Source organism: Chrysochloris asiatica, unplaced genomic scaffold, assembly GCF_000296735.1.
Source record: "Chrysochloris asiatica unplaced genomic scaffold, ChrAsi1.0 scaffold00002, whole genome shotgun sequence".
Classification (NCBI taxonomy): Eukaryota; Metazoa; Chordata; class Mammalia; order Afrosoricida; family Chrysochloridae; genus Chrysochloris; species Chrysochloris asiatica.
In genome coordinates, this window is record NW_006408520.1 from 56,807,796 (window position 1) to 56,822,130 (window position 14,335).

Consider the following 14,335-nt stretch of genomic DNA (forward strand, 5'->3'; position numbering starts at 1 on the left):
TTCTTAATGACTTTTTGCTCTCTTCAATAGTAGTCTATTTTTTTTCTTCTTTCTATTAGAGTTTGATTTATGTATGTGTGGTGCTGTGGGTTAATGCATCAGACTGCACATTCGTTTAAACTGCAAGGTGAGCAGTTCAAGCTCACTAGCTGCTCCTTGGAAACCCTATACCAGGTCTCTGTGGGTCGGAATTGACTCGACAGTACTTAACAACAACAATTGTGTGGTGCTGTGATTTAATGTGCCAGACTGTAATGCAATTTGAATTGCAAGGTCAGCGGTTCAAGCTCACCAGCTGCTCCTCGGAAACCCTACACAGGGTCACTATGGATTGGAACCAACTTGACGGCCCTTCACAATAGCAACAACAATATTGCTACTATTGCTTATTTTTTATTTCCGTTAGCTTGATAGTTTCACAACCTTTGATTTTTAACTATTTTTGTCTCTGTGTTTAAGGTGCATCTCTTGTAGACAGCATATTAGAGGACCTTGTTTTCTTGTTCATTTTGTTACTCTATGTCTCTTGACAGGTGCATTTAGTCCATTGACAATCAGTGTAATTATCGATAGGTATGAACTGATTTCTCTCATTTTGCTGTGTGTTTTGGGGGGTGATGTTGGTTTCTTTGTTCCACATAATTGTCTGTGCTGAGTTCACTTTGTTTATGCATTGTTTTTTTCAATTTCTTCATTACTGTTGTTTTAATGTTTACTAAATCTTATGGCTTTCCTTTGTCTTGATTTGATGTGGTATATTAATTTTCTTTGAAGTTACCCTGTAATTAATTAATCTGTTCCCTAATTTAAAACGGTCTGTTGTGCCTTGAAATCTACTTGTCTTCTTTGCTATTTGATAGTTCATTTACTACACATTTCCCTCTTTTTGCTTTGTAGTTGTTGTATTCATTTAAATTGATATCTGTGATTCCCTATTTTCAGTCTTGCAGGTTTGTTTTACTCTGAATACTTCTATATCTGCATTGAATTCTGGGTGTTGTTACCAAGTGTATCAGTCTTGTCTGCTGCTGTTAAATCTCAGTCCAAAGTAATCCCATTAGTATTTTTTGTAATGTTGATCTGGTCGTTACAAATTCTTTTAATTTCTGTTTATCTGGAAATGCTCTAAATTTGTTGTTTGTTGTCAGATTCCAATTATTAACTTTTCACTTTAATATTCTTATTTTTGTGTACAGACATGGTGGTGGTGGTGGTTATGTGCCGTGGAGTCGATTCCGACTCATATACCGACCCTGTACAGGGTTTCCGAGGCTGTAAATCTTTACGGGAGCAGAACGCCTCATCTTTCTCCCGCGGAACAGCTGGTAGTTTCGAACTGCTGACCTTGCGGTTTGCAGCCCGATTCGTAACCACTATGCTACCAGACATAACTTTAATAAATCATATTTTTAAATACGTGGTTTTAATAGCAGATATGCAGAGAGAAGGCAGCAAGATGGCAGACTGGACAGTCAGCCTATACAGACCCTCTACAACAATAATACAGGAAACTAAATTAAACAGATGCAGATGAATATATTACTGAATATGTTACTCTTTTTTTGCTGAATATATTACTCTTGGTTGGCAATTTTTATTTTTCAGACACTTGTTAATATGTCTTTCTATTGTCTACTTGTCTGTGATGTGGTTAAAGCTCAATCTTACTGGATTTCCTTTGTAGGTAATGTTTAGTTTTTCCTGAGCTGCTTTCAGGAATATTTACTTATCTAATTTTGAAGATTTCATTGTAATATATTATATTGATCTTTTTTGGGGGCCTATCCTATTTAGGATTTATTCATTTTCTTGAATGTTTGTCTTCTTGTCTTTCATGATATTAGGAAAGTTTTCTTCCAACAGCTCTTTGAAAATATTTCATTTGTCTCTTCTTATTCTGAAATTCTGATCACCCATAAGATATTCCTCCTCATGTTGTCCCACATAAATCTTAGACTTTATTGATTCTTCTTTGTAATTGGTCTAGCTTACTAGTTCTAAGAGATTTAACTTAAAGTTTACTCACTTGGGCTTCCACTGAAGTGTCTCTAATCAGTAAGAGAGTGGGAGCTTTGCTGGGGTTATACCTGGGTGGGAGTCAGGCCACCTAGCGAAGAAAGAAATCGCACCTTTTTCTCCACAATTCACTGGTATGTTTCTGCAATGCCAATATTCTGTATTGTCTCTGATGCTGCTCTCAAAAGTTTAAAATGACCATACCATATCTAGTCAGCCAGCACAGATCACTAGTCTGTTTCTTTCTTTCTTTCTTTCTTTTTTGCCATATCTGTTCAACTTTCTCTCCTAGTAAGTATTCAGTCCACTTTTCTACCCCTTTCATGTGAAGCTTAGGGTTTCAGGACTTTCATCTTCATCTGTTTAATTTAGTTTCCTGTATCATTGTTGTAGAGGGTCTATAGGTTTACTGTCCAGACTGCCATCTTGCTGCCTTCTCTCTGCATATCTGCTATTAAAAGCATGTATTCAAAAATATGATTTATTAAAGTTATATCTGTACACAAAAATAAGGATATTAAAGTGAAAAGTTAATAATTGAAAACAATTTTGACTGATAAATTTGTTTCTATAAAGTGTCACATTAGTTTGCTATGAAAAAAGGGCAATATCTGACCTCCTTTAACTGCCCAGAGGACAAGAAGATCAAACTCCACTGCATAAGTCCTAGGCCAATTCTTATGAGTCTGTGTTCAGACATGACATCATCATTATACCTCCCTTACCCGTTCTGACATCAACCGTACTTCCCATGGCTCACTCTACTTCTCAACTGGGTTCAATAATTCATTGCATTCATCTCAAAGAACTCAGATAATACTCACAATTAGGAGCGTTATTAGGAACATTAGGATGTGAAATGTCACAAAGTTCTTTTAGGGCTTCTAATAAAATCCACTCCACTATAAGCCTCAGTCTGAAGACATTTTGCTCTAGCTTTCTGACTAATTTCCCCAAATCAGTGACTGTAGGAACCTCACTCAAGAAGTGAGTTCCTTCCCAAAGGCACTCAATTTTACTCATTCTGTGTGCTAGGAAGTCCACAGCTCATCTCTTGCCTCGCTTCTTGACTCCACTGCTGCTATTCTTCTACCACTTTGCTCTTTCTCTGATGTCATAGCTTTCTGTCACTAGACCAAAGAGTTTCAATGTGCAGGGATCTTGGGGATCCAAAGAATGGACCCAAACAATGTCTCTTCTTTTCTTGATGGTAGGGAGATGTGCAGGGATCTTGGAGTTCCAAAGAATGGTCCAAAGAATGTCTCTTCTTTTCTTGATGGTAGGGAGATCTCCTGTTGCTGAGATTTTATACCCACATTACAGTTCCAAGTTTTTACAATCACAATTAGCCCTATTAATAGTCAGTCACAACTGAATCATATAAGCATATCCCTCCACCTTCCATTATTCAAACCCATCAGGAAAATATCATTTGATAGGAGTTACAAAGACTATGTCTAGCAGAGACATGTTAAATAATTTATTGCCTTTTATAATTCATATACCCTTTCACTATGACTGACTACATTTGGAACTTCCAGCTTAGATCATTTAATTACCATTATTTTATCATTCAAATTGTATTTTTTTTTAATTCTTGTATGTATATAAGAATTTAGTCCCCTTACTAATTTTTATTTAATTATTTTTGTAGACAAATTTAAACCTAGATTACTTTATGTAAAGGTGAAACCAGAGCAGGAAGTGAGAACAATATAAAATCTTTCTTATATTAGTGCTTTGGAGTCAGATGAGCTAAGAAAATTATTATAAAATCAGGTTATAAGAATATGGAAGTTGTAGAGAGCTGCTGGTTTTGTAGACTTTCCTATGAAATACAGGTATACAAGGAGATACATGAAATATCTAGCTGCCATCTTTGAAATACAACTCTCCTCTGTTCCTGATTTAGGAATAGAAATGTAAATGGGAAAATAATTGTTATGTTCTAAATACTCCAGATTTCACTTACTAAAGCCATAGTTACCATAGGGAAGATTCATCAGTTGAATTGAAAAATGTGTTGCCTATATTTTCACAGTAATAAAGAACACTTTGTTGTTATGATCACTTGTCTCGAGAAGTTGTTTTTTGTTTTTGTCTTTTTCTCCTGAGACTTAGGAGGGTAAATTGGAAGCTGCCAAATAACATCCCTACTAGGTTTACAGTACAAACATGAATGGGTTTATTCCAAACAAAACATGTTTAATGTGTGTCTTTGATCATTGGATGGCAGCAGACAAGTTCTCTCGATAATACATTTGTCTGAGTCTCTCATTAGGTGTCTTACAAAAAAAAGGTCCAATCAAAACAGTGACTTCCAAGAGGGTCTTGTAGACCAGCTAAATTCAAGGGAAAGAAGTCAGCTTAGGTTATAAAGATTGTTTTTTGAGGATTGTTTAATGGATAATCTTGATAGATTTATTTCAGTGGACACAGGACAACCATGAGGGGTTGTTATCAAGAAGTTTGAAGAAAACAAAAAACTTTATTAATGAAAAAAGTCCAGGAAACTTCCACTGAGGATTTTTATTTTCCATCATGACAATGTACCTACTCATTCTTCTAGGGTACCAAGAAATCTCCTATAATTTTGTTAGAAATATGCTATCTTTATCCTCTAACACTTTACTCTTTCAGACTTTTTGTTCCCCAAATTAAAAAGGAACACAATTTGAGTCAAAACAGCAATTTTGGCATGGTGTAAATTGAAGAACACAAATTATTCAGGGAAGCGTGAGAGAGATGGAAACAATGCCTTCAGAATTATATAGAACTAGATGGAGGAGATGTCAAGAAACAATAGCTTCATATTTTGAAAGTTTTGATTAATAAAGGGTTCTATGATTTTGTCTGCCATTCATCTGTCATTTTGGCATATTGTGGTGGCTTGTTTGTTTCTGTGATGCTGAAAGATATGCCATCAGTATTTTAAATATCAGCAGGTGACACCAATGGGTGACAGATTTCAGCTGAGCTTCCAGACTAAGACAGACTAAGAAGGAGAAGCACACTACTACTGAAGGTTTAGCCACTGAAAGCCTTATGAATACCACTGTCAGGTAGCATCAGAATATTGAACACTGAACCATGATAAACAGCACCAGAATATTCTAACATAAACTGCAGAAGATGAGCCCCTCAGGTTGGAAGGCACTCAAAATATGACTGGGAAAGTGCTGCCTCCTCAAAGTAGAGTTGACCACGATGACATGAATGAAGTAAAGCTCTTGGGACCTTCATTTGCTGATGGCGTACAACTCAAAATGAGAAGAAAACACTGTAAACATCCATTAATAATCATAACATGGAATGTACAAGGTATAAATCTAGAAAAAAATTAGAAGCTGTCAAAAATGAAATGGAGTGCATAAAGATCTATATCCTATGCCTTAGTGAGCTGAAATGGACTGGTATTGGCCATTTTGAATCTGACATTCATGGATTAATATGCCAGGAATAAAAAATTAAAGAGGAAAGGCAGCACATTCATCATCAAAAAGAACATTTCAAGATCTACCTTGAAGTATAATGCAGTCTGTGCTAGGATAATATCCAGGCGTCTACATTGGAGTCCTGGTGTGCCGCTATGGGTTAATGTGTCAGACTGCAAAGTCTTTTGAACTGCAAGGTTGGTGATTCAAGCTCCTTGGAAACCCTATACAGGGTTGCTATGGGTTGGAATTGACTCGATGGCACTTTGCAGCAACAAGGAAGACCAGAGTCCTAGTGTGGCACTGTGGTCTGATGCGTCAGACTGCAAAATCATTTGCACTGCAAAGTCGGTGGTTTAAGCTCAGCAGCTGCTCCTTGGAAACCCTATACAGGGTTGCTATGGGTCGGACTCAACTTGATGGCACTTAACAACAACAAGGAGACCAGTTAGTACCACTATTATTCAAATTTACCCACCAATCTTAAAGCCATTGATGATGAAATTGAATAATTCTACCAACTCCTTCAGTCTGAAATTGATCAAACATGTCATCAAGATGTAGTGATAATTACTGGTGATTGAAATGAAAAGACTGGAAACAAAGAGGAAAGATAAGTAGTTGGAAAATATGCACTCGATGATAGAAATGATGCTAGAAATCACATGATAGAATTTGCAAGAACAATGACTTACTCATTGCAAATGCCTTTTTAAAACTACATAAAATATTAACTTCACCAGGTGGAATACACAGAAATCAAATTCACCACATCTGAGAGACAGTGGAAAAGCTCCATATCATCAGCAAAAACAAGTCCAGGAGCAGACTGTGGAGTATTCCATCAAGTGCTCATAAGCAAGTTCAGGCTGAAGCTTAAGAAAATTAAAGTAAGTCCATAGGAGCAAAAATATAACCTAGAAGATATTGCACCTAAATTTAGAGATCATCTCAAGAACAGATTTGGTACTGTAGACACTGGGATAACATCCAGAATATCATACATAAAGAAAGAAGGAAATTTCCAAAATGGATGTCAGAAAGGGCTCTGAAATATGCTAGCCAGCCTAGAGATGCTAAAGCAAATAGAAGAAATGAGTAATTAAAAAGCTGAACAGAACATTTCAAAGGGCAGCTCGAGAAGATAAAGTCAAGTATTATAATGAAATGTGCAAAGACCAGGAATTAGAAAATAATACTGAAATATTCCATGGGCAAAATATTGAATGATGCAGAAAACATCAAAAGAAGATGGTACACAGTCACTGTACCAAAAAGAAGTGGCTGATGTTCAGTCAATCCAAGAGATGTCATATGGTCAAGAGCCAATGATACAGAGGAACGAAGTCCACAGTGCACTGAAGGCATTTGTAAACAGCAAGGCTTTGAGAATTGATACAATACAAGTTGAAACATTTCAACAAACTAAGACAGTACTGGAGACACTCATCTATGCCAAGAAATATGAAATGCAACTACCTGGTCAACCAATTAGAAGAGTTCTATATTTATGCCCATTTTAAAGAGAGATGACCCAATGGAATGTGGAAATCAGTGGATAATATCATGAATAATTCCTGCAAGTAAAATTTTGCTAAAGATAATTCAAAAACAGCTGCAGAAGTACTTTCACAGGGGACTGCCAGAGTTTCAAACAAAACGTAAATGAGGACATGGAAGGAGGGATATTATTGCTGATGTCAGATGAATCTTGGAATAGAGCAAAGAATACCAGAAAGATGTTTACCTGTACTTTATTGACCATGAAAAGGCTTTAAAATGTGTGGGAAGACATAACTGAGCATTTGAAAACTATGGACAACATTTCAGAGAACGAATATTCAGTAACATTTAATTGGGCTCTTGAGGAACCTATATATAGACTGAGTGGCAGTCATTTGGATAGAACAAAAAAAAATGTGCCACAAGGTTTTATTATTTCACCCTGCTTATTTAATCTATGCACTGAGTAAATAATCCAAGAAACTGGGTTATGTGGAAAAAACACGGCATCAGTTTTGGAGGAAGACTCATTAACAACCTACGATATGCCTTGCTTGCTGAATGTGAAAAGGACTTAAAATACTTACTGATGAAGATCAAAGACCACAACCATTAGTATGGGTTGCACTTCAGTGTAAAGAAAACAAAAATCCTTATCATTGGACCAATAAATAACATCATGATAAATGGAGGAATGATTGAAGTTGTCAAAGACTTCATTTTGCTTAGATCCACTATCAAGATTCATGGAAGTAGCATCAACTAATCAAAAGATATATTGCATTAGGCAAATCTGATGCACAAGAACTTTTTAAAGCATTTAAGATAAAGGATGTCAGTTTGAGGACTAAGGTGCACCTGAACCAAGCCATACTATATTTCTTTTTTTCAACTTTTTAAAGTGAAATGAGTGTATGTTTATTAAGCAGATCATCAGTTTTACATTCAACAAATCATATACTTATTTCATTACAGTTTCAATCCCCTCCATGTACCAACAGTTAACAGTATTTATGTCTATTCATTTAAGTATTACATTTCTCCCTGTGTCTCCCGCTACCTTCATCTTTCTTCTGCTAACCTCCTTCTTGTGTATTTCCTTCTCTGTCAGCCATGTTAACACAAATCTACCCTGTAGACCATGATGAATTTCCCTCTTACCCTTACCCGTCACCATCAGAGATTGATTTTTTTTTTAATCAAAAAGACCTTTTGCTTTTTTTTTTTTTTCTAACTTTTTACAACATTAGTCTCATACAATATTTGTCCTTTTGTAATTGACTAATTTAACTCAACATAATGTCCGCCAGGTTCAACCATGTCGTGAGGAGTTTCACAGATTCATTATTCTTCTTCAACGTTTTGTAGCACTCTATTGTGTGCATGTAATAAAGGTTGTTTAACCATTTTCTTTTGATGAATATTTAGACTGTCTCCATCTTTTTTACATGTCTCTTGTTGACAGCCTATTGAAGGATACTATTTTCTTATCCATTCTGCTCTCTATGTCTCTTGACTGGTACATGTAATGTCTTTATACTCAGTGTAATTGTCAATAATATGAATTTCTTGTCATTTTCTCTGTGTGATTTTTTTTTGTGGTGCTGCTGGATTCTTTGTTCTACATAATTTTATATGCTGAGTTCATTTTGTTTGTAGATTTTCTTTTCATTTTCATTTCTGTTGTTTTAATGTGTATTACATTTTCTGATTTTCTTCTTTTTTTATTTTGATATACAAGTGTATTTTTTTTTTAGGTTACCCTATAATTTTACATTTTTTTCCATGCTTAAATAGTCTATTTTATCTTGAAATCTACTTGACTTTCTTGCCATTTGGAAGTTCTGTAGCTACACAATTCCCTCTTTTTTCTTTATAGAATTAACTGATATCTCTGGTTCCCTATTTTCAGTCTTATGGGTGTGTTTTACTTTAAATACTTTTATATCTGGATTGACTTCTTGGGGGTGTTGTTATGTTTAGTAATTTCAGGTGTTGCCTGCTATTTTTGGTTCTCAGTCCCTTTAGCATTTTCCATAAAGTGTGGTCATTACAAATTACTTTATTTTCTGTTTAGCAAGAATTGTCATAATTTTGCCATCACAAATTTTGAAGGACAGCTTTTCTGAGAATGTGATTCTTGGTTGGCATTTCTTTTCACTTATTGTTTTGTATATATCATCCCATTGCCTTCTTGTCTGCATGATTTCTGCTGAGCAATCAGAGCTTAGTCATATTGATTCTCCTTTGTAGGTGTCTTTTTGTGTTTCCTAAGCTAGTCTCAGGATTCTTTCCTCATGTTTGATTTCGGAACTTTGATTATGATATATCTTGGTGATTTTCTTTTGGAGTCTATTCTGTTTAGGGTTTGTTCAGGTTCTTATATGCTTATCTTATCTTTCATGACGTTAGTGACATTGTCTTCTAAAATCTGTTCGATCATTTTTTCTGTGCTTGGTATTGTCTCTTCCTGTTCTGAAATCAACCATAAGTTATTCTTCTTCATCGTGTCCCACATAACTCTTAGGCTTTCAAACCATGCTATTTTCAATACTTCGTGTGCATGTGAAATTTGGCCAGTGAATAAGGATGTCAGCAGAAGAATTGATGCATTTGAGTTATGGTGTTACAAAGAATATTAAAAGAACCATGGACTGCTAGTAGAACAACAAATCTGTATTGGAAGAAGTACAGCCAGATTATTCATTGCAACCAGGATGGTGAGACTTTGTCTCTCATACTTCACGCGTATTATCAGGAGGGACCACAGACCCTGAAGAAGGACATCATTTTTCGTAATCTGGAGGGTCAGCAAAAAAAGAGGAAGACCCTCAAAAAGATGGGTTACCATGGTGACAGCAGTAACAGGCTCAAGTTAAACAAAGATTGTGACGATGGTGCAGGTCCCTGTAGTTTTTCATTCTGTTGTTCATAAGTTCTCTATGAATCAAAACTGACTCAGTGGCACCTAACAACAACAGTGACATTATTTGGTAGCAATACTTTTTGACTTATCCTCCTATTGGGTAGATTATATATAGTTTGTGTACTGTACCTTTCTTAGCATCATTAATCATCTTTGAAACTGAAATAATAAAATGGTTTGATAGATCTATTCTTCTCAAACTGTCTGGCTTGAAACCTTGTATATAAGCATATAAATCCTCCAAAAGAAAAGTAACATTTAGTTAGGTTAAGTGTCAAATAGTTAGCTTACTCTGAATAAAAGTCAATATTATATACCAAGTCATATTAGTGAATTTCATCTACACTGTTTGGAGGTTATTGAACTCAATTATAGAAATGTGCAGAGCTCTATTTGATGTGTGACGAGGTTGGGAGACCACAATCAATTAAAAAGAACACATGTATATCCTGTTCTGGGGAAAAAGTTGTTATAGTATCCCTTGTTCGGCTTTGCTTTTTTCTCTGAGTTTGCCTCTGAACACTGGAGAACAAAGAATTTAATAATTCCCTAGTTCCATTTGGAATTGTTTTATCAGCAATATCTAGTAGCAAGTCAGAAGATTGTTGTTTTACCTGAATGAAGCCTCAGGCAGTGACAATTAAACATACTGTATTTTTTCTTTGTAGCAAAACCATTTGAAAATGCTCAATATTTGGACATTTATGGAATTACCAGAGACCAGGCTGGGGAATATGAATGCAGTGCGGAAAATGATGTGTCTTTCCCAGATGTGAAAAAAGTAAAAGTTGTCGTAAACTGTAAGTTCTATTGACTTTTTTCATCCCAACTTCAGAGAAAAGATCAAACACCTAAAAAATAAAATTTAAAATTTGTGTTTCTGAATTTTTGTTTCTTAAGATGGACTATAAAGACCACCTACTGACACTGAAATGTGGACATCTTAGAATATTAATCATTTTATTTTATGTAACATTAATTGTCACAAGTAATCTCATAGTAATTGAATTTGATGCAGAAATTGAAATGATTCCTATGTTGTTATAGTTCCCTGCATGCTTTCTAGTATCCTTATAACAAAAGTACTGAGACATAGGTTAGTTTCTTCATTCTCATGAGTTTCACATGGAGTGCACTCTGACTAAATTTAAGTAACTCCCAACCAAACCTGATGGAAATGAGTTATGCTGGGCTGTACCCAAAACAAGTAATGTTATGCCTATTACTCAGGTAAGTAAAAAATTAATGTTTTTAAATTTGGAAAATATTAAGACATTAAAGAAAAACATTTTGCCATGAGTATCACCATTAGTGACTTATAATATTATGAGAAGCCACCTAGCACCATTATGATATACAGTTTCTCTAAATGTCCCAAAACACTAATATAAGACAATTTTTCATTAAAATCCTATTTTATATCTTATGATCTCAAAAGTGACTGTAGTAGTCTGTACTTTCAAATATACCCCTTTAATCTTTCTCTCAAAATGTTACATCATTTAACTTCTTCAAATAAAGTATTTGTAGGGCAATATTTTATCAAAGTGTATAATAGCTAGAACTTCCAATTTGTTCCATTTATACCCTTTCTATGGCCAGGATGGCCAAACTTCGTCTCTCATACTTCAGACTTATTGTCAGGAGGGAACAGTCACTGGAGAAGGATATCATGTTTGGTAAGATGGAGGGTCAGAGAAAAAGAGGAAGACTCCCAGTGAGATTGATTGGCAAAGTGGCAGCATCAATGGGCTCAAGTGTGGCAACAATTGTGAGGTTGGTCCAGGACCAGGCAGTGTTTCATTCTGTTTTGCAGAGGGTCGCTATGGGTTGGTACCTAACAACAACTCGATGGCACCTAACAAAAGCAATAGCATATGTGGTAATTACTAGTCATTTTTATTTAGTTTTGTATCATGTATCAGAAGAAATTGTTCCAAATGTAGAAGAATGCTAAAATTAATCAATATTTGTTCCAAGGTAATATAAATCTTTCAGTAATGTGGACCAAAATTAACTCATAAACACCCCTAGAAGTTGTAAATCAGTGTCATAGAAAATCACTACCATCAATTAGAACTTGTACTATTTACTCTGTGTCTTTGGGTTTGAACTAACTCTGTGGAATAGACTTAGCAAATTTGCCTAATACCAGATAATTTGGTGGTTTCTAAGGAGACTTGGTGGTACAATTAAGTGCTTGGTTGTTAAATGGACGATTGATGAGCTGAACCCACCAAAGGGACTATGGGGGAAAAACAAACAAACAAACAAAAAACCCCACAACACTTGACGGTCTGTTCCTGTAAAGATTTACAGTTTAGTAAACAGTACCAGGACATACTGCCATATAGGAACATTATAAATTGGAATCAACGTACCTGTTCATGATAATAGACAGTTTCGGCATCAAGATTTCTCATAGGCTGTTTGGCATACAAACTGCATCATAATCACCCAACAAGCTGTTTAAAATGGAAAATACCATGGCCCCACATCAGCATATTGAGTAAGAGTAAGGCCTCAAAATATTCATTTGTAACAAGTTTCCAGAGATTCTCAGGACACATATTTCAGTGGGCTACTTCTCATCTTTCTAGAACTCTCTGAAATAAGAGGTAACAAACAAATGAAAAATCTGACCATTGTATCACCAGCTCCACTTACCTGAATATGAGCTATAGATTTTATTGTTGGAAGGTTAGGAAGGGATGCAAGTAATAGAGCAACTAAAAAAATAAATGTTTTGCAGTGAGCACTGAGAAATAGTAAAAGTCTCTTAGAATTGTCAAATGAAAAAGGCATCTACATGCCGGCACAGCCCACTCTCCAACCCTCATACTCAATAGGTGTCTAAAATGATGTGTGTACTGAGGATAGAATTTAAGACCCAGCTGCTGTATGGATTTTCATGGTCCATACTTGATATAGAATTCCCTGGATGGTGTAAATGGTTAGTATGTCTCGCTACTAGCCAAAGGCTTGGAGGCATGAGTCCACCCAGAGGCATCTCAGAAGAAAGGCCTGGGATCTACTTCCAGAAAGTAAGCCACTGAAAACCTGATGGAGCACAGATCTACTATGAAACCTGATGGGGCACAGTTCTACTATGATGCACATGGGCCACCATGATTTGGAATTGAGTCAATAGCATTTACTACATGCAATCTAGACTTGTTTTTATCCTCCCTTCCTAGCTTTGGTTCATTGTTACTTATTACATAATCTGATTTTGCTATACTCCCAGAAAACTGGAGACCTTAAAATGAGAAAACTCAATTAAGGAGGTAGAAATTTATGGAGAAACTAAAAAGAAATGGATATTTATCAAATTAATCTTCATCTGAAAGGGTTGAGTTGAGAAGAGAACCCATATACTTCTATAGGGAGAGAACAGAAACTGGGAAAGCAAGATATCAAGAACTGTGAAGAGTCTGTCAAAGTTTCATAGACACTTAAAGAAGGCGGAGACAAATGGCAGTGTATTACTTATAACTGTCACATTATCATTTTTTGCATCAGTTCCCCAAACCCCAACTGATACAGGGTGATGTGATGAGGATTAGTTGACACCTACATAAACTGGTATGGCGCTGTGGGTTAATGCGCCAGACTGCAAAGCTGTTTGAACTGCAAGGTCAGCAGTTCAAGCTCACCAGCTGCTCCTTGGAAACCCTATACATGGATGCTATTTGTTGGAATTGACTCAACAGCACTTAACAACAACAACAACAACATACACATAGTGGGTTTACATCATAGCGGACGCACCCTGAGTTAAGAATTATCTTTCCTTTTTTTAAAATGGATTATGAGCGAACCGATTATTTGCCTCAGAAGAGAACACTATTTTTATTGTATTGAGATGCAAAGAAACCCATCCTTTGCTCAATAGTGAGAACTACTTCTGACTTGTAAGATTGTTCAGAATACAAACATCCTTGAAAAGACAGGAATAAAACTTGTAAGGCATGCAACAAAGCAAGAGACTCATAGAGAATAATATTCCCACAAAAGATGGGAATAAGAAGTTAGAATTTTAGCCCAGAGACATCCCCTCAGCTGAAGATGGTTCTTCAGTAGTTTTGCAAGGTGTTTGATGCCTTGAGGTAGGTAGGAAAGCAGACTTTGTTAGCCAATTTTAACTTGAGAGGGGAAAAAAAAGAGAGAAAGGTTTTAAAACTATCTTAAACAATTAGTTTTATCATGGCTTTTTTCCCCTCCCCAATTACACTTTAGCTAGCTTACCTTTTCCTAGATGTTCCATGAATAATTGTGTTTAATATTGGTAGTTTGATATATTATAACCATATTTTGGGTTTATTCGAACTTATATCCATAAACTTATATCCAAACTTGAGTCCATATTCTTCATAAGAGATGGGTTTTGCTCAGCTTCTGGTCAAGACCAACATTCTGCCTTACTTTTTTTTTTTTTTTTTTTAACCATTAGCAC

The 14,335-nt window shown here is 35.7% G+C and overlaps 1 protein-coding gene across 2 annotated transcripts in view; it reads left to right on the top strand.

Annotated features, from left to right (window-relative positions):
* The window catches only part of LOC102819913 (neuronal growth regulator 1-like), a 1,419,333-nt gene that overhangs the window by 936,674 nt on the left and 468,324 nt on the right, over positions 1 to 14,335 (top strand). The window contains exon 5 of one of the 2 annotated variants that reach the window (XM_006831037.1): positions 10,548 to 10,679. The exons of the other annotated variant lie outside the window; for it this stretch is intronic. Coding sequence (XP_006831100.1) covers positions 10,548 to 10,679 — 132 coding nt within the window. The remainder of the gene's footprint in view (positions 1 to 10,547; positions 10,680 to 14,335) is intronic. 2 annotated transcript variants of the gene reach the window in all.